Raw genomic sequence first — 20,277 nt, 5'->3', positions numbered from 1 at the left:
GAAGCTGGTTGCCCTAAAAAAATGAAGTAATGTTTGATGAAAACTTGAGTGAATTTAACTTTAAAAAAAAAAATTGAATGGCATTGTTATTTGGAGTTCAGTAAACTTAATACTTTTTAAACTTTTAAACTTGAAGTTTTTTTTAACTTGAAATCATTAGTGATATCAATTGCTTTGCCCCATTATTCCACTGAAAACGTAAAGTTAAGTACAATAACCCCAAGATGATTAAAATTAAAAACATTAGTAATAACGATTGCTTCACATATTATCTCCAACTGGATTCATCATATAAATCTGATTAATCCAGGTGTGTCTGACCAGTGACTACTCACAGGTTAATCAGTTTGTCCAATAATGTAAGACAGGAAATATAAGAGCAGCATTAAGTTCAGGAAGTAGTGGAGCTGTGCATGGAGCCCATTGTTGCAGTTAATACAAATGTAAGACCAGTTTTGTCCTTTAATCTCAAAAAGTAAGAATTTATGTGAGGGTTTTTCATAGTTTTCAGTTTAAAAAAAAACATAACATAACATACACTCATAACTTTTATGGTTAAATAGATTCCAGAAAGTCGCCACAATTGAATTACTTCATTACAAACTTCCTGGACAAAAAGTAGAGAGTAGTGGAATATGGAAGGACAGAAGAGAACAGATAAAAACAAGAAAAGAGCAAATTATTTAGAGTAGGAGAAAAGAGGAGGAAATAGAAATGGGAGAGCAATGAGAATTAGAATAGGGAGGCAAGAAGGGGGCAGCTTAGGAAGACAAGTCAGCTAAAAGATGTCCACTGTGAAACGGTCAAATGACTCGAAGAAGATTTCCCTCAGATTTTTCCCCACCACTCGTGTAAACTCATAATTATAAAACATAGTCAGTAGAACCATGGTTAAATGTAAGACATTTCTGACCCACAACATGTTTTGGGTCACACAGCATTAACCACTTTTTGTCTTAAAACATGCCTACAAACCTGGCTTTCAGAGAAAAGTGCTGGTCATCGCTGTACAATCTGGATAATTGCAGGCTTGTCCGTCACAACTTATTTTCTCTGAAGAGCAAAGGTGCTATCCATCTCTTTCTTAATAAGGGGCCCATTTGGCTTCGCCTTCATCATCTCACTGAGTAGAACCTGCTGCTTCCAGGTTGTGGTCATCCAACTCCTCTGGATATTGAGGCAGGAAATGTATTTCTCTGTTTGGAGGGTCGCCATGTTTAGAGTATCTATCGTTTACCACTATTGACAGTGTCGTCAAGTTGGCCCAGCTTGCACATTTTGGCTTTGAATTTCCAACCTTGAACTTCAGACTGTTCTTCCATCCAAGACAGCCAGAGCTTCTTTAAGACATGGGTGCGTTTCCACTAAAGCTTGTGCAACAGCCGCTAAATCCTCCTTTGTTGTCTATGCATCAAATGCATAGATGGGCTCAACTAATTTCTCAAGGATATCATGGTTTAGCACTTTTGTCAACTTTTGTCATCCCTGAGATAAAACAAGTTGCCTTGACGGAGTTGGTACTCGACGTCAACTGAAAATGTAGGAATTTCAAACAACTCATGCCATGGCACACTTCTATCCATATGTGGAGGGGATATCACCATAGATAAGTTGGTAAGACCTCAAATGCTCACAGTACCATGTGGTCATTTTGTGGGAGATGTACAGGATTTCTGTGATAGCTGTAACAATCTTCTCAATCTGGGCAAATTCAGGGAGACCTGAGGATGAGCCAAAAGAGAGAATCATGCCTGGATGATACATGATTCCATCTATGCAGACGGATGACACGTCCAAAACAGACTATACCGTTGCAATGTCTCAAGCAAATACTCTCTGAACATTCAAAGGGAAAGAGTGTTTTGTAGAAAGTGTCATTGCAACTTTTTTTTTAAATTGTGAGTGTTCCAAATTGCTTTTTTAAAGAACTTGTCTCCTCTAATGCTGAATACATGGGACACAAAGTCCACATAGACCAGAATGAAAAATCGGTCATTTTCGGAGTGAAGGATGTTCTCGCAATAGATGGGTACAAGCAGTAAGGTTGTGGCCCAGGCAACCATGTCCATCAAAAATAATCTCACAATCTATCAAGATGTTTACAGGTTAGTACTATGCTTCTCAACTTTTTTATTTTTTAGCTGAGAAATACAATTGGGACATGGGACTAAGCCTCACATTTCCACAACAATTTAATAATAAATCAAAGTTATCTGTAGATTTCTATGGCACAGTTTATTTAGGCATCTCAATAAACTAGGAAAACTTAAAAGTGCCAAGTGTCATGAGTAATTGTGCACATATATTCTCCGTCTATCCTAAATGTTAAGCTTAATGCACGCCACAAACTGACTCCTTTAAAAGCAATTTAGTTATGCTCTTTCTTAACTAACGTGGGGTTGCTATGTTTGTCACTTACTTACCTACTTATTTACTTTTTGAACATGGTTTTACTTCCCTCTACATGCAAGAGATACTGTCTAACCACAGACAACTCTCACAGGAAACCATATCTCCAAACTCAACAAAGGTAAATAAAGAATTCCTAATGTTCAAAATGTCACTATCACTTGACCTTAACCACAGTGCCTCCTTGTTTGCACCCCCATACATCAATAGTCCTGCTCCTCGTGAACTTTTGACTTCAAATATAATCCTGTGTACCCTCTTCATGATTTTTCAGACTAACCTGAGTAGGTTTCATTAATCTACCTTTTACATTTTTCTTGTCTACAGAATCATATGATTGAACGAAATTGGGTTGAGATCAACAACGGAGTAAATTACCCATTGAAGGAAGCCCTCGATATGGATGGTAACGTCTCACGATATTGTACATCCAACCTTACTGCTGAGCTGTGCAAGATTGGCATAACACAGAGCTGTACTTGCATGGAATGCACACAGAATCCCAGGTGTCTCACAATGAAAAAACATGTAAAAGATTACAGCCCAGTCTTTTTATTTCATTTTTCTTTCCAAGTTGAGGGTAAATTCAAATAATGTAACATTTACATTAAAGGTACATCAAATACTTTGGCAGCAGGAGGATGTCCAAAAATAATAACAGATGACATGTATGAGCAAGATGTTGGATCTTCACTGACCAGAGTCTTGTGTTTTGGAAAAGACCCCTTCTCCAGTACCCTGATATCTCAATTGGACTTGAGTGTGGAATCAGCGATATTAGTGCATTGATAAAAAAGCAGATAACAAGAATCTCTGGTATATCAATCAAAGCTTTGGACACATCTTCGAAATCAAGACACCAAATGCCGCTCCCGCAGAAGTGCTGAAGAGGTCTCTCTTTCAGCTCCTTACATACTGTTTTCAAGGTCAGGTTAGATGCGAAACTGAAAATGAAACAATAAATCGAGATATCGTTAATGAAGGCTAACAGGATGTACGTTATCTGGAAGTGGGAGACATTCGAACAGAATTGGTCTGTTCTTCACATCTGTCCTGGGAAAGCTACAATATTTTTATGATTTCAATAATTGGAAGTTTCTCTAACGGATGTGACTCATGAGTATATGCCTTCCTGTGAACCTTTCATGCATGCAAAGAATATAATGAGGAGAGTAACATAGAATATAAGTCACATAAAATATAAAATATTATAGTTCCAGATAGTGTTTATTTGTTTCTTTAAAGTGCAATTACAATGAAACCACTTGCTGAGGTCTGTGGTTCAGAATCTACTGATGGTTCCTCGAACACGGTTCAGGACCAGAGGAGAGAAATCCTTCCAGGCTGTTGCTCCTAAGCTTTGGAACGATCTTCCTCTGCCTCTGTGTTTGATGATCTCCTGACTCCTTCAAGAAACATGTCAAGACATTTTTATTTGTGCAGGCTTTTCCTTGATTCTTTGAGACTCCTCGGTTTTATCTTGACCTTTAAAGTAAATAATAGAATATATTTTATTAGGTATTGTTTTGATTGTTTTAGCGCTTTGTGACCCTGGTCTGGAAAAGCTCTACAAATATAAATGACTTACTTACTTAAAGTGCAACAATTTTTTGTACAAAATGGCTTGAACGAGTGCAAAATTCCATCTGAAAAAGGCCATTAGCCAGATGTACTGTAAAAATAACTTTCAAACAAGAAATGGAACACTGTTTCGGGCGCTAGGACCTGGGGGCATCATCTCACCCACCAGGGTAATGTGTGTTGTGGGAAACTTTTCAGTTTGGTTTTTCTGAGTAAGAAATAAAGTCCTGCTTCACTTCAACTCCTGTTCCCTTCCTCTTACCACAACACCATGATATTTAATCCAGTTTGATGACACCACCAAATAGGGGAAGAACATTTTCAAGACCAGTTACTTGATTTGCATTCAATGGAAAACTCATCTCTCCTGAATTTCAGGCCCAGGCTGGATCTCAGCATCCACTGGTCAACGAAGCTTTTGCAGCATACATACACATGTTCTTCCATTAGCACTGTTAAATGAAGAAAACAAAAATGAGAGTATGTGAGATTAGAGTTGATATTTTATATCTTAAGCAGGAGTCAGGCGAACGGCTGAGTTTGATTTGTGGGGGTCTCTTTACTCCTAAGGAGCTCCAAACAGGAAGAGATTGTTTGGCTCTACTCCGACCGTTACCTGAACTTGAACTTTTTGAAATTCCTGGCGTTGTCAGCATTTTGTGTTATACGTTTTTTCTCTCTTTTTAGTCTCCTAGATTTTTGTTTTTTGCCCCCGTTTTGGAATCAACCTCTGTGAATTTTATTTATTTAAAGACACTGACTTTTTGGTATACTCTAGTTTGACTCTTTCCAATTTCTGGGTCCTTTGACGTTCACCCTGTGACATTATCTTTTCTATGTTTAAAAGGGACAGTTTGCCTTCAATGTGCAATAGTTTATTATCTAATTAGGGAGTGACCTGTATCCTTTAACATGGATCAAACAACAAATTATGTTACATACCTTTGCACACAATGCACCCAAAGGCCTCTTTTATTTGTGTTATCATGGCAGTGGTCAGAACCACCCTGACGCCAGGTCCTTCATGACTGTTGGGACCTCACTCAGCCCTTGAGACCCCAAGATCACCTCCTCAATTTTTTCAGAGACCTCCTGAAGACTTGCAGCATCAACATCTTTAAGACTACATGGAGGGACAGAAACAAATTACACACATTTCACCAGTTCCATTCTGTTCTGTTCCGATAAATGTTCCTATAACAAACATAGTATTAACAAAATGAATAATAACAGATAGTTACTCATAGTAAAAATTAAATAAAAAGACAGTCCCACTTCATCCCTCAGTCTTTTCAGCAGGATCTATTGATCAACTGTGTCAAAGGCTGAGGACAGATCCAAGAGAACCAGAACAGTGGATTTACCTGAGTCAGCCGACATCATGATGTCACTGGACACTTTCAATAAAGCTGTCTCCGTAGAGTGATGTTTATTTAGTGAGAGAGAGAGACACACACTCAGAGAGAGACACACACTCAGAGAGATAGACACACACACAATAAAATCACTGATCATGTTGCTGTCCTTCAGCGTCAGCGTATTGTTTCCCTTAAAAAAGTATATAGCTGAACTCCATTATGGTACTCATGTATGGAGTTAGACTTATTTCTTTATTGTTCAATCAAACAAAAAAAGTTTCTTCAATAAAAAAAAAATTACTTCAATAAAAAAAAAAAAAAAAAGGTTCAACAAAAAAAAATGTTTTCAATAAAAAAAGAAAAGTTACTGTAATCAAAAAAAAAACATTTACAAACGGTTTTCTTTGATGGAAGTTGTCTTTTTTTTGCAGGGCCACATTTTGGGTAGGACGGTTGTGTCTTAACTATTAATACAAAAAATACTTACTTCAATCAATTGAAATCTTGTGTTTATAATCAAAGTGCCTAATCAAAGCCTTTTTTTTTCTATTGAAGTGAAAAGACTCATTTAGACACATGTTATAAATGGGCGGGTGCTTATGATGTCACAACAAGGACATTTGTGTGAGAGCATGCGCACAGTGAACTCGTGGGGCAGAAACACAAACAGCGAACACGGTATCATGGGGTGTAAAACACGATGTTGAGTTGACTAAACATGATCAACGAGCTTGAAGTAGTGATGACTCGCTCGCCACTGTGTCAGCACTTGGACGTCTCTCTATAAATATTTGCAAAAAAGCATTGTTTTGAGGTTTTGGTGTTGGGTGTGGATTGCGTTTTCTGCATCCACCTTTTCAAACACACAGGGTCACTGTACAAACATACTGTATTATATAAAACATTTTTAGAGTTTTAGGATTAAGCTAAATACAAAATCAAAATACAAAACATGGATCTTATTTAACAAGAATTACAGCAAAGGTCAGTTTAAAAGGTGAGTTTGATATATCCTGTGCCACTCATGCAAACAGGATAAGACAAATGCAAATCAAAAAATATCTTTATTTCAGTAAATATTAATTAAATTACTATTAATTATTTAAAAAATGGCTTCTTTGGAAAGTTAAAGAAGCAAGTCCTATTTAACTACACCTAACCACCTGGACCGGTGTCAGCACAACCACCTCTATATCAATACGGGTTAATCCAAAGAGCTGCCAAAGGACTGTAGACATCAATGTTCTCAACTGGCACTATGGTGTACATTGAGATGGCACCCTCAACAAGTACACTTCAATGGCACATAAAACCTTCAGTGCCAGACTGATACACCTGTGCTGCAAGAAAAAGAATGAACTGGAAAAATGGTTTCACTGCCCAAACCAGGTAAGTTGTCTGGAACAGCTGCTGCATCTGTTCTATCCGAAACATTTTTTACTGGACAAGTCAACAAAATGCAACGACACCCCAAGATTTTTAAAATACGAAATTGATCTACTTTAGATGATCTGTTGATGAAGTCTGACTTGGGTGAGTCCTGATGTGACATCATTCTGTGCCACCGAAGACGGAAGCGGAAACCCCGCCCTCTTCCCAGAAACAGCAGTCTTGTTGTTAGCAGCCTCTGCTATGCTTACCTGCTAGGTGGCTAGCAGTTTGTTAAGTAAGAACCTGTAAGAACAGTGTACTACTCTAAAGTTGCTACATACTCTTAATGTGCTAATCTGCTGTGATTAGATGATTTTGGCTGTTTCACTACTAATAGTACAACTACTATTGGTTGTTTAGAATTATATGCCGTAGTGCTACATTTATTTGCTAGACCATTTGAACTGTTCTAATCTGATGATTGGACAGTCTTACTGCTTTTGATACTAATTGTAGCCATGGCTAAAGTTATTGGTTGTTTTTGCAGTTCATGCTAATGCTACACTGGGGTGTCCAACCATTTGCTGTGTTGGTCTATGATTAGCCAGTTGTTATTCATTGCATAGTTGGATCTTTGGAATGTTATTGGTTGTGCAGTAGTTAAGCTAATGTCGTAAAATTGGGCCTCCATGTCTATCTACTTGCTAGATCTCAGCAGCAGAGCTTAAGTTCACCGCTAGCTAATGCTAATCTACCTTGATTAGTCTGTTATTGTGTCATATACACAATTTATTTGCTGTTTCGTGGTTTTCCCAATCCGGGCGACGAGGTGGAGATAGTTGACAACTATAAGCACCTCGGTGTGTGGCTGGACAGTAAACCGGTCCTGCAACACAGACCATGTATATAAGAAAGTTCAGAGTAGACTGTACTTTCTGAGGAGGCTCTGATCATTTAACATCTGCAAGAAGCTTCTCTGCATGTTCTACCAGTCTGTAGTGGCCAGTGTCCTGTTCTATGCTGTGGTGTGTTGGGGTGGAAATGTGTCCAAGAGGAGTGTCAACAGGTTGGACAGGTTGATCAGGAGGGCTGGCATGAAGTCAGAGCATATCTCAGGGACATAATACCATTTAGAAAGGTTCCCTGAAGCAAACACGCCGGATGAAGTTTATATCATCAAACTCACTTCCACGCGAGAGGTGATGAACTTTATCGACAGACAATCTCAGTCTGTACAAAACGACTTTGGTAACTTTGTCACAAGTTCTGCTGATGGAATATGCAAACCCTGTAGCTTCATTAGGTTTTCTCTCAGTAAAACAGGGCAGGAAGGAACACCCGTCACAATACTATCACCGACTGCAACAGGCCTTGGAGACAAAAAGGAGTTGAACATGGAGGAAGATCCGAACTTTAAAGCCATGTTTCTTCATCCTTCATCCTGGTACCAGTTATCATCTGGGAGTGATGGCGAAGATTAGAAACAGTGATTCCTTCCCTGATTGGAGAAGACCAGACAGGTTTTGTAAAAACCATGACAGCATAAGGAGGGCTCTCAAGGTTGAACAAATTACTGAAGAAAAGAGTGCTGTCTTACTCAGTCTGGATGCTGAGAAGGCCTTCGAATCTGTAAACCAGAACTTCTTGTTTGAAGTTATGAACCGATTTGGTTTTGGTCAATAATTAATTCATTGTATGAAAACACTTTACTTATGGCCAGAATAAAAATAAACGGAAGCCTCTCAAATCCAATAACACCACAGCGAGGACGCAGACAAGGATGTCCACTCAGCCCCTCATTATTCAATATTTCTATTAAGCCTTTGGCTCAGGAAATCATACAGGAATCAGATCTGAAGGGCATAACGGTCGGGGGAGTAGAAAACAAAATTTGCTTATATGTAGATTATGTATTAATAACATCACAAAACCCAAACTCTGGTATTCCATGCTTGATGAACATCTTGGACACTTGGATATTCAGGTAACAAACTAAATATTGAGTCTTCAAAATCTTCAATTATGACCCCTTACAAAATATTAAGGATCCATATAGGTTCAACTGGAATATTCAGTGTATAAAATATCTGGGAATCAGACAGACTGGCTGCTTCTGCCTCCAGACCTAGGCAGTAGAATAAAAACAATTAAAATGAGCGTCCTCCTTAGGCTTCTCTACCTCTTCACAGCATTACCAGTGGAAATTTCAGATAATCAATTTAGGGAATGGGACAAACATTTCTAGATTTGTTTGGAATAAGAAAAGACCAAGGGTACGGTTTTTCAACCCCAATTATCTGTCGAAAGGAGGGAAATGGCCCTTCCATGTTTGAAAAATTATTGTTTAGCTGCCAAATTTGATTTGATTTTTACTTTAACACAATCAAACATTCAAACCTGAAAGACCCATTAAAAATAATACAAATCGTTGGCAATGCTTTTTCAAATAAAAATGTTAAATCCACAGTGGGCCAACTATACAAAAGCTTGATGGCATTAAACCAAAACTCAACTAAACACTTGTGTGAACATTGGGAAATGGAGGTAAATATATCCATTACTGAAGAGGAATGGGACCAAATATGGCAAACCCAGTTAACTAGCACCAACTCTTTTACCTGGAGGGATTTTCTGATGGAAAAACATTGTCCATTTTTTAAACACTCATGCACACATATTTTGGTCTTGTCCTTACCTGAAGCAATTTTGGATTGATGTAACGTGTAGTTGTATGACTCAATCATACAACTTTAATGCAATAAACATTCAGCAGATGAAAAGGGGACGTTTCAGAAACAATAGCACAAGATCCAATAAGAAACATTTTCTTGACTATTAAGACTTCCTTTGTCTAAAGTTGCCGTTTGTTACCCTGGTCTTTAGTACCACCAGAGGATCAGAGAGCCAGGATGGAAAAAATAAACTCTCGGCTAACCAGTTAATACAGAAGGAGCAGGAGCAAGATTGTATCCATTTATTATCCATAAAACCTGAAAGAAACATCAACACCTCACCATAAAATTAGACTAGCACTAGTACAACTATGTAAGCATTGTAAGATATAAAGAGTTTGCATAGTATCTAATTCAAAATCAACCGATTTCATGATCGCTTTATTAAATCGAGTTATTAAATCAAAACATTCAAGTTTTATACCAGGCACTTAAAAACTTGGCAAAAGTTGGATACTTCAGTTTGACCTTTTAGATGTTATTGTGCTTATTTTACTAAACAAAGTCATATTTCTTATATACGAGAGTGTAAGGTATTAAAAATCCATTAAATGTCATTATAAATATAGATTCTATAGTGATTGTTTTTTTCATTTTCAACATGTACGAAAATGATGGATGAAAGTTATTCACTTCATACACTAGTGTATTTGCTAGCTTAGCTATTATATAAAAGTACAAACTGTATTCATTCCACGTTCAAATTCATCAGGGTGGTTTAAAAAATTGGTCAAAATGATTGTGATTTATACCTGAGTGTATTTTGTGTCTAACATTATGTGAATCTTGTCTAAGATGATATTAGTGATGATCGGTGGGAATAGGAGTGAGAAATGTCTTTTGTTTTATGATGATGATGATGAAGATCTGGAAAACTGGAGGATCAGAATTTATGGTTGTTCATGGCTTCTGTTTGCATTCAGTTCAACAGACTCTTCATTATTTCTGGACTCTATGAAGACAAAGAAGTAAATCTATGAATAAAAAAAATAGTAAACATGTTTCACTTTGAACACAACAGTCCGACAGTCTTGTCTGATCAACATTAAGAATTTATCAAGATACAAAAACGTTCTTATATAAGGCAGAACATGTATCTAAATAAAAACAGTATTAGTTCAGAAGACACATGAACCCGAATTAATAACTGAGCAAAGACATGAACATGCAAATAAAAAGAGTTAAAATATCTAAGTATATAAAATAAATAACCGGTTCTGTGTCTTCATCAGAATCCTTCACCACAAGAACTATACTGGCTGCAATTCAAAATAAGTGTATCACAGTCAAGCAAACATTTGATTCATAGGAAGGTCAGAAAAGTTGTTTGGATTTGACAGAATATGTGTCATACATGTGTTATATATTATCTATTGTATGTAATATGAACAAATTAAAATCACTTTGACCATTACTTACCATAACGTGCATCAGGCTGATGATTTGCGCTCCTTGCTTGAGAGGAACAGCTGGAAGTAGAGAAAGTATATAAAACTAGAAATACCCGTCGTGTTGTGTATTCTCCAACAGAGCATCACCAACATTAGCACCAGCAATGTAATCAATTAAACCCGGGGTCTCTAAACCGGTCCTCAAAGGGCCAGGCTGGTTATTGTCAGTCTGGTGATGCTTGTTTCAGCTGAAAGCTATTTGTTTTTAACTGTACATGTTTGATCGGTTGGCCCTTTGAGGACCGGTTTGGAGACCCCTGAATTAAACACCGACCTACTTATAAAGTACATGTACATGTTTCCTGAGTCATAGATAACTGAAAATATTTCTGATTTTTACAGTACAAACAAACCGTTTTGACAAATACTTGAATTAAAACCAGTTTGTTCAAAGACTTTTTTTTTATTTTTAGAATCCCTTAAGCCCTTAAATTCAGCCATTCACACATACTGATGAGAGTAGGCTGCACACTTGCGCCAAGTTCACCATCAGGAGCAATCAGGGTGAAGTGTCTTGCTCAGGGACACAACGACACAAGCTTGTCCGGAGCTGGGATTGAACCTGCAACCTTTTGGACTGCAGGCAACCACTCTACCATCTGAGCTATGTCGCCCCTTGTTACTTTACTTGTATCAGGTAAAAGATCTGTGCTCTACGATTTTAAAACAAATCTAAAGAAAGAAAAAGAAGTAAAAATGTCTGTTTACCGTTTTTTTTTCACAAGGTAGATCACCAATGCTACCACAAACAGTATCACCACAGCTATCGCTATCCCAACCCATGCACCCACAGACAATCCTGTAAAAAAAAGCAAAAATGTTAAAATCCTCCATCATAAAAACTAAACCAGAGAGACCAACTGAAACTAAAAAACTAAACTTAAAAAAAAACATACCATTGTAATTGCCCTCAGGTCTGATGACTGAAAAACGCAGAATTATTATATAAAGAGTTTATATTATTACAGTGAATTTGTCTTCATTGCTTTGACACTATTCAAAGATGAAGGACATATGATTATTTGAACACATGAACACATAAAAAACAAGTGTAAGAGAAAGAAAAAAATACCATCATCACTGTTCTCAGTGCAGTTGGCTGTAAAAAATTTTAAAAAAATAATTGAAACATTACATTTATTTTTATGGTTGTGACACTAAAATGAACTCACCAGTACATGCAGCTTTAAAGATTCTCTGTAAGGAATAGAAGTATAGAATTATAACCTAGTATTTTTTTTTACCATATAGACTGAACTAACTTGTGTTCCTTAACTATAAGAGGTGGACAAAGTTAAAACAAACACACATTTGCCAATAACTCAAGGAAGGAAATATTTCATGTATTCTGATCATGTTGAAGAAAATGTTCATTATTCTTGTTTGTTTTTACCAAATGATTAAAAGAGCCTTACTTCCCCACAGCCCAAAGTATAGTCTATGGATTTGTAGCAATCAGTCGTGATCAGGGTTGTATTGTTGCAGAGCACCTGAGACGAGCAGTTAAGGTTAACATTCTGTTGAAAAGATGACATGTTGTCAGAGAATCAAGGATCTCATAGCTTTTGATCGATAATAGCAGGTCCAACTTACATCGGTTCCATTTGCCCAAGTCAAATTACAGTCTGTTCCATTGCTCTCTTGCACGTTGTACATCGTACCTCTTGAGGTTTGTTGAACGCTGCAGTTTAACACTACAAGGAGAAAAGACACATAGTAAGATGTGTAATAGGCACCTTAAAAAATGTTTGTGATGTCACACTTTTTGACAGCACAGTCTCATTCCCAAGCATAATATATAAATGTATTTACAGCGGCACTCGGCGTCTCTTGCTGACGTCACAGTTGTCCTGTACTGGTCATACTGATCACTAATGATAGCAAATGTATCGTATTTTTGTGATTGTGCTAATGAAGTGATTGTGTCTATTGTAAGGCATGAATGGGCAGAGAACCAGCGTTGTTACACTATAATTGTTATTGCGATGAATGTAACTGTGATAACCGTGGCTGCCAACTATTGCATTTGTGCTCACGCTTCTGCAGTAACGTGACGGATCAAGGTGCGGGTCACTCGTCTATTGAGGTAAGTTATAATTATTGCTATAATTAAGTCGACTAAGAAATAATGTTTCATTACCTGTAATGTAACTTTCTGTGGTTCAAGTATTTTTTTTGTTATTTTGAAAGGACAATTCAGGGATTTGATCTGTTGTTGTTTTCTTTAAATATAAAATTATATATATTTAAAGTAATAATGAAAAGTATTTTAAATCCCAAGATAAAGAGGTAAACCAGATGGGAAACACCATAAAACAATGGATGAAGGAAACATGGAGAGCTTATCTCTGAATTCATGATCAAGTATACTTGCTTGTGTAGTCAGTTATTACTGCTGACATCAATTCATAACTTTCATTTGTTTCTATTACAGTCTATTACAGTTCTACTACACGAATCCACCTGTTGCAGAACATGACCAGACAGAGGTAGTCTTTGCTCTTGAGGCTGTCGTACTCGTATACTTTGACTGAATCTGCAAGTACTAGCATTTTGACTACTAATAATGACACATTGATGTTACAAACTTCCTTCACTCCTGATTTAATAGAGGCGTTTCTACAAGGACTCCAGCAAACTTTGAACAATGAAAACATGTAGCTACGTGGTAGAAACTCCAGAACCTTCTGATTGACCTTCTTTAAACTGGAGCAGAAGTAAAACTCTGTCCAGAGAGCTAGCGGACACAAGAACACATCTGGTCAGTACAGCTATGGCCCGGGAAAATGCAGAAACTCGTGTCTGCCATCAGTGCTCAAAAGTTAACCTGTTGTCCGTTGGCATGACTGTGAGAAACTCGATTTGCCAGATGGCTCTAAAAATAATGGATGTTTACAAAATTTGTTTTGTGATGTTCAAGGTCGACATGGGCTCGACATCCATAGTATGGCACATAGTTGGCATGTGATGTGTGTAAAGTTGAGGACCTTCTTAGGAGGGACTTCTGGCCAGCTGCCCTTAACTTTGCCACAGCTTATTCCACAGATGTTTTTTTTTTTTATCTTAATTGTGGAAATGAAAATGGCTTCACCTGAACTTTCTTGTCAGGCCTTTTTAAGAATGCTTGATCAGCGAAGAGTCTTGTTTAGCAGTGTGAGTATAACTAGTATACCTAGTTTTATACGTTTGCTGTTCATGGGTTCCTTTGAATTTCTTTGTCCTTACATTTTTATTCACCTTTGTGATGAACAGTAACATGATATGAAGGTCCTTCATTAGTGACATACATTTGGTGACCATCAGACTTGTAATTACGAAGTTATTACACAATGTTAAAATTGTATGTATGTATAATACATACAATGTAAAAATATTGCATAAAAGTATACATTTTAGAGATTTTAGAGAATTTAGAGGAAAAAAGTAAAAGGTTACGAGTGTAGTAACTTGATATAAAGGTCCTCCATAAGTTTTCCGTGACAGACGAAGATGGAAGAATTTGTACAAGACACAAAAAGAATTAAAACTGTGACAACCATGGCGGAAGATGTTGACAGAGGGATTGGTTTTTTATTTCATAGTTTGGGTAAGGTGGTTTGTTTGTTCCTTAAAACGAACTGTAAATAAAGTTTTATGAAGAGTGCCATATGTGTTGTTAACATCGAAATGAATCTTCACAGCAATGCAAAAATGAATACATCAGATGATAACTACTGTTGAATGTGTCTCATATTTAAGCATTATATTGATTTTATTCGGATACGAAGAATGACACTGACAAGATATTGTGTACAGTGTTCCTGTGTCTGTTTGGTAAACTGTTCAAGATTTTATACCAATAAACACTCATTTATCTTAGATTTTGAGTCAATACGCAAAAACTTTTATCTTAAAACATTGAGGGATTCTCTATAATGGTAAAAATAAACAAGTGAGTGAATAGTCCATAGCAATACAATAAGTACTTGTTTATGGTAACCATTGCTGCAGGACATAAACTACGAAAAACAAAAATGGAACGTGTCACACCTGTATACGTGCCTGTCGTAAACTGAAACTAACTCATCTAACTCCCCGTTTAATAACATTTAATCCCACTTTGTCGTTCGATATGAAAATCATGTTTGTCATTTAAATGTGTTACAGATGAGTTTATAAAACATGCTCGCAAACAGGTATTTTAAAGTTTAAAAACAAAAAAATCACTCAGACTTCAAACGTCCCATCTCTTCTTCAGTTAAACGCCGCATCACTTGCCGCCTGCATAGACATCCGTGTACTTTATCAGGACAACACGACGGAATATTACGGTTCAAACGTGTTTGTTGTAACTACAGCACGTAAGTGTGATTAAAAAGGAGTGACTTTTAATTCAACACCTTCGCGTTCCCGAGTTATTGACGCACAAAGATCGAATCTAATATCGGACCTGCTTCACGACTGACTCAGACTAACAGGTCTGTTAAACTAAACATTCACAAGACAATAAGTATCTTAGAGTATAACATCAAGAAAGTGAGAACCTCACCCGTCATCGTGTCACCTTCCGCTCACTTCATGAAGTGATTCGTTTCTTTCTCAGTTCAGTTGAACTCACTCCGCCGCGATCGTGCCAGTGTGTGAATCCTCGGCGTCAGCGAGTGACGCAGCTACTCGTGGGGGTGGGTCGTTTTTACTTAAGCGAGGCCTTTTTAATTTATTGTTGATTGCATTTAAGTTTATATTACATTTTAGTATTATTATTATTGTTGTCTTATTTTAGTGCAATAAAACATTTAACAACCAAGACATTTAGTCACACTTTATTTGTTTATTAGACAGGCTGGAAACACACACACAGGGTTTTTAAAAGTAATAGAATCTCAACTACAGCTGCAATGTTTGTTTGTGAACTTCTAAATACAAGTCTGTCACGTTAGGCTGCTACTGAACGAGGATTTACTCCGGTGATTCAGGCGACAGGGATTCGTTCAGTGACGAGGATTCATGTTCGGCTGTGAACACACCTCAAGATGATCTCTATTTGTTTAATTTCTGACGAATGTCACTGGTCCTTATCCGTGAACGCACCGGGCGTCTTTTTTTTGTGTGTAGGCGTGAAAAGAAACGCTATGCACATTGATAAAAAAAACATTAGACTTTATTACGTTTAATTCGAGATATTGCTAGTCATGGTTCCGATAAAGAAGATTGGACTCTTTAGATGTACTGTATAACTGCAAACACTGACCATATGAAAACACCATAAGCCTTTATAGAAGACATAATGACGCCCATCACAATTTAGTTAAACAAACAAGTACATTTGTAATTACGATGTGGTTAAAAGACACACTCAACTTGAAGCCATTCACGTCCAGCACTATTAATGCTTCATAAACCGTTTAATAAATTGTCTTACATGATCATAAACAGTCATCGTCTATAAAACCTTATAAAGGCTTTACATTTTCTTGTTTGTATAATTTGTATTTATTTAAACACCTGCAAGTCATGATTTATGACTGTTAAACGCTTAACTTACCAGTTTAACTCTATAACACTTAACTGAGAAAACAATTTATTAGAGAGCGCTATCTATTCGGCTTTAAAAAAAAAGAACAGTCACTTGTAAGTAAGTGATAGTGACCAGATGACATTATTTAATCCCTCGCAGGAGCCAAGATCATAAGCAGACGACTGAATATTGTATCCCTTTGTAGCGATCCTGCTCTACCTAGTAGAATGCAGGACCCCGAATACGCCAATTTAGTTTAGTTCAAATAATTAAATAATACAAGTTTCACAAATGGTTAAATCAAAACACATTTACTTATTATATTCAACGGAAAATAAACCCTACAATCAATTGAAACCAAAAATGTCACTTGATAAAAGGAGTCCCAACTCAAAATAGTGACCAGTTTGTCCATCAATAATAAACGTTGCAGGCCTGAATCGTCGCTCGGGTGCGTTGAGACCAAAAACGAGGATGAGGCCGCTTCGCTCCCCAGAGCCAATAAATAAAAAGTTACCTGTGCGTCTGGTGGATCGGCGCGGGTTCCTAACACGCTTTAAAGCGTCGTTTAAAAAGTTCCAGGCTCCTCCTATTCCCCGCCCAGTGTCACTCAAAAACGCGGGAACATGATGAGCACAGATAACAATCATTCAATCACCAGCTGTCAATCATGCCATCAACGAAAATAAATATTCAATGATTAGTTAAAGTGTTCATCATTGGAATATTATACATTTTAATTAATCACAACCAAAGCACATCACTGTGTAAACCAGGGGTCTCAAACTCAATTTACCTGGGGGCCAGAGTCTGAGTGAGGCTGGGCCGCAAGAAAAGATTTCTTAAAAAATATATTTTTAAATGTCTTTATTTGTTTTCACCACAAAATAAAATCAAAATATAAATGAACAAAATGAGAATTAAGTAAATAAATAAATGATCTTGAAGAAATCTTGTTGCCTCAGTAGACTGGTTTAAAATGTGCAACTCGGTTCACTCTCTCATCTCCCTGGTATTTTTCATACTCCTCAGCATGTCTAGTTGTATAATGACGTTTCAAATCGTATTCCTTGTGCACCGCAACTTTCTCTGTGCAAATAAGACACGTTGGGGGCCCCTGTGCTCAAAAAATAAATATTGGATCTCCCACTTTTCCTGGAATCGTCTTTGCTCATCACTAACCTTTCTCTTCACTGCAGGCTTTGAAAAAGACATGTTTGGGGTTGTGGAATATATTTGTATTTAGCCGACACACGGAGAATAATGTTATTTCCGCAATGTGTGTCGTTCCGCTTTTCCTCCCTACAGCAACGCGGCGGTCGGCGAATAATAGCCGGTAATGTACCGATACTTTTTTGAAACAAAAAAGTGACGGCTCCCGGAGTTTTATCCAGCGTCATATACAAATATAAATAGTGTTCATCGTGTGAGGCAATGCAAATTAAACAAAAAAATAATAATAATAACAGTTTGAATTGGTCCAGGTTAACGGGGACTGTTATTACTGACGGACAGAAATAGCGCGTGCGTGTCTAAAGCGGGATAAAGTTTCTCTGCTTGCATCACGCAAGTGACGTCAATGTCCGGCCCCCGAGAGCCTGTCAAGCGCCATTCATATAAGTAAGTAAGTAAGTAAGTAATATATATTTATATAGCGCTTTTCGAGACCAGGGTCACAAAGCGCTTTAACAATCAAAACAATACTCAAAACAGTACATACTTCAAAGATCAAGACAACACCGAGAACAACACAGGAGTTCGAGAAATTCAAGGAAAAGCCTGAACAAATAGAAACGTCTTAAGATGTTTCTTAAAACTCGGGCCGCGTATTTGAGACCCCTGTCTTAGACACTTGGATATTCAGGTAACAAACTAAATATTGAGTCCTCGTTGAGTCTTAACGATGTACTGTATATAGGTTCAATTTATATATTTAACTATACGTAGTCAAAGTGCTTTTTCCAGCAGGCAAATGGTAAAAAATGTACATAAAAAAGGAGTAAAAACGTGTTTTAAATGTAGAATATTGAGTATTTATTTGTTTGTAAATATTGTCAACAAAATCAAAAGGTCTGTTTTATTTATTCTTCTCGTCCATTTAAATGTAATCACATTTATGACTTATGTACACACAGGCATTGTTTTCTTTTTTTTTCTTTTCTTTTTTTAGGAAGCTGCTTCCGTCACCTGAGAATCCAGAGAAAAGTTTTGACCTCCCCCCCGACGTAAACAAACGGGGGCTTGACCAATCAGCGGGCGGGGATATCAGCCGATCATCAGATGACTCGAAAGGAGTAACTATTTAAAACTTATAATGAGACACTTGACGCGACTTCATTCATTTCTGGAGCGACTCGCAGCCCAGGAGCTCGAGCTCATAAAACCATCTCACAGAGACGCGTCTGGATCTTAAACGCGACAGGAAGATCGATTTGAAGGAAAAAGCTATTTTTTTTTATTCGTCTCTCTCTGTGACTGAGATGAATATTAAAGCGAGGTCTCTGTGGATTTTGCTTCTCTCGCTTGTCACAGCTGCGCTCGCGGAAAACGCTGTTCTTAAAGGTGAGGGGAAAAAAACAACATTTTTAAACACATCTTGAATGAAAGACACACGTTTTTGACGTTTTAATTCACCAACTTGACGTTATTGGCGTGAACAAGGGGTAGTTGAATTCGCAGACATGTCCATGTCCAGTCTAGACAGGCATGTATGAGGGGGCAGCCACAAATCTTGAGGGGGCATTGTGCTGTTACTTACTTACTTGCATGTAAGTTTGAGGGGGCACAACATTTATTTGAGGGGGCCAGGCCCCCTCTTGCCCCTGCCTAGACCCGGCCCTGGACATGTCCCTTTTTTTTGCAGTCCGTGAACGCCACGTCTGAACTATTTGGAAAGACCATCTGGCTGCATGCTCTTTTTCACCACATAATCCATCTGAAGTCATCCCCGGTTTTTATTCCCACAGGCAATTGAGTTTATTGTCGTCTATAAATGACGTTTCTATCCAGCGTGCGCGCCCCATGTGCGCCAAACCGGTTCCGTCGGCGCTGAGCCTTCACACAATCGCACCTTTTTTTTTAAGTACAGCTGTGGCTAGAGACGCCGAGGGCCGCTGTAAATATATTTATATATTATGCTTGAGAACGAGACTGTGCTGTCAAAAAGTGTGACATCACGATTGGTGCAATTCCAGTTCTTCCACACTAAACATTTTTTAAGGTGCCTATTACACATCTATCTATGTGTCTTTTCTCCTTGTAGTGTTAAATTGCAGAGTTGAACAAACCTCAGAAGGTATGATGTACAACGTGCCAGAGATCAATGGAACAGACTGCTTTTTTTCTTGGGCGAATGGAACTGATGTAAGTTGGACCTGCTATTATTGATCAAAAGCTATGAGATCCTCTGACAACATGTCATCTTTCCAACAGAAGGTTAACCTGATGTCCACGTGTATGGTGTCCAGCAACATTACAACCCTGATTATGAAGTGCTACAAATCCATAGACTATAGTTTGGGCTGTATGACAGGGGTAAGGCTCCTTTAACCATATGGTAAAAACAAACACGAATAATGAATGTGTTCTTCAACATGATCAGAATACATGAAATGCTTCCTTCCTTGATTTATGGGCAAATGTGTGTTTGTTTTAACTTTGTCCACCTCTTATAGTTAAGAGACAAAAGTTAGTTCAGTCTATATGGTAAAAAAAATACTAGGTTATAATTCTATACTTATTTTCCTTACAGGGAATCTATAAAGCTGCATGCACTGGTGAGTTTATTTTAGTGTCACAACAATAAAGATTAATTCAATGTTTTAATTCTCCTTTTTTTTTTCACAGCCAACTGCACTGAGAACAATGATGATGGTATT

At 37.5% G+C, this 20,277-nt stretch overlaps 1 protein-coding gene across 2 annotated transcripts in view; it reads right to left on the bottom strand.

Moving 5' to 3' along the window:
- The window catches only part of LOC148069664 (uncharacterized), a 54,240-nt gene that overhangs the window by 20,246 nt on the left and 13,717 nt on the right, over positions 1–20,277 (bottom strand). Inside the window, exons 9-13 of one of the 2 annotated variants that reach the window (XM_087802670.1) lie at positions 11,975–12,001; positions 11,799–11,825; positions 11,611–11,701; positions 10,871–10,920; positions 9,679–10,403 (exon numbers count right to left, since the gene is read on the bottom strand). In XM_087802670.1, the coding sequence (XP_087658796.1) occupies positions 10,342–10,403; positions 10,871–10,920; positions 11,611–11,701; positions 11,799–11,825; positions 11,975–12,001 (257 nt within the window). In that variant the 3' untranslated portion in view covers positions 9,679–10,341. Of the gene's footprint in view, positions 1–9,678; positions 10,404–10,870; positions 10,921–11,610; positions 11,702–11,798; positions 11,826–11,974; positions 12,002–12,074; positions 12,100–20,277 lie in introns of those variants that run through there. The other variant, XM_087802669.1, reaches the window with a different exon arrangement.

Source organism: Callionymus lyra, chromosome 11 (genome assembly GCF_982586985.1).
Source record: "Callionymus lyra chromosome 11, fCalLyr1.hap1.1, whole genome shotgun sequence".
Classification (NCBI taxonomy): Eukaryota; Metazoa; Chordata; class Actinopteri; order Syngnathiformes; family Callionymidae; genus Callionymus; species Callionymus lyra.
Note: the sequence above shows the minus strand (reverse complement) of the source record. Positions and strands in the feature narration are given on the sequence as shown.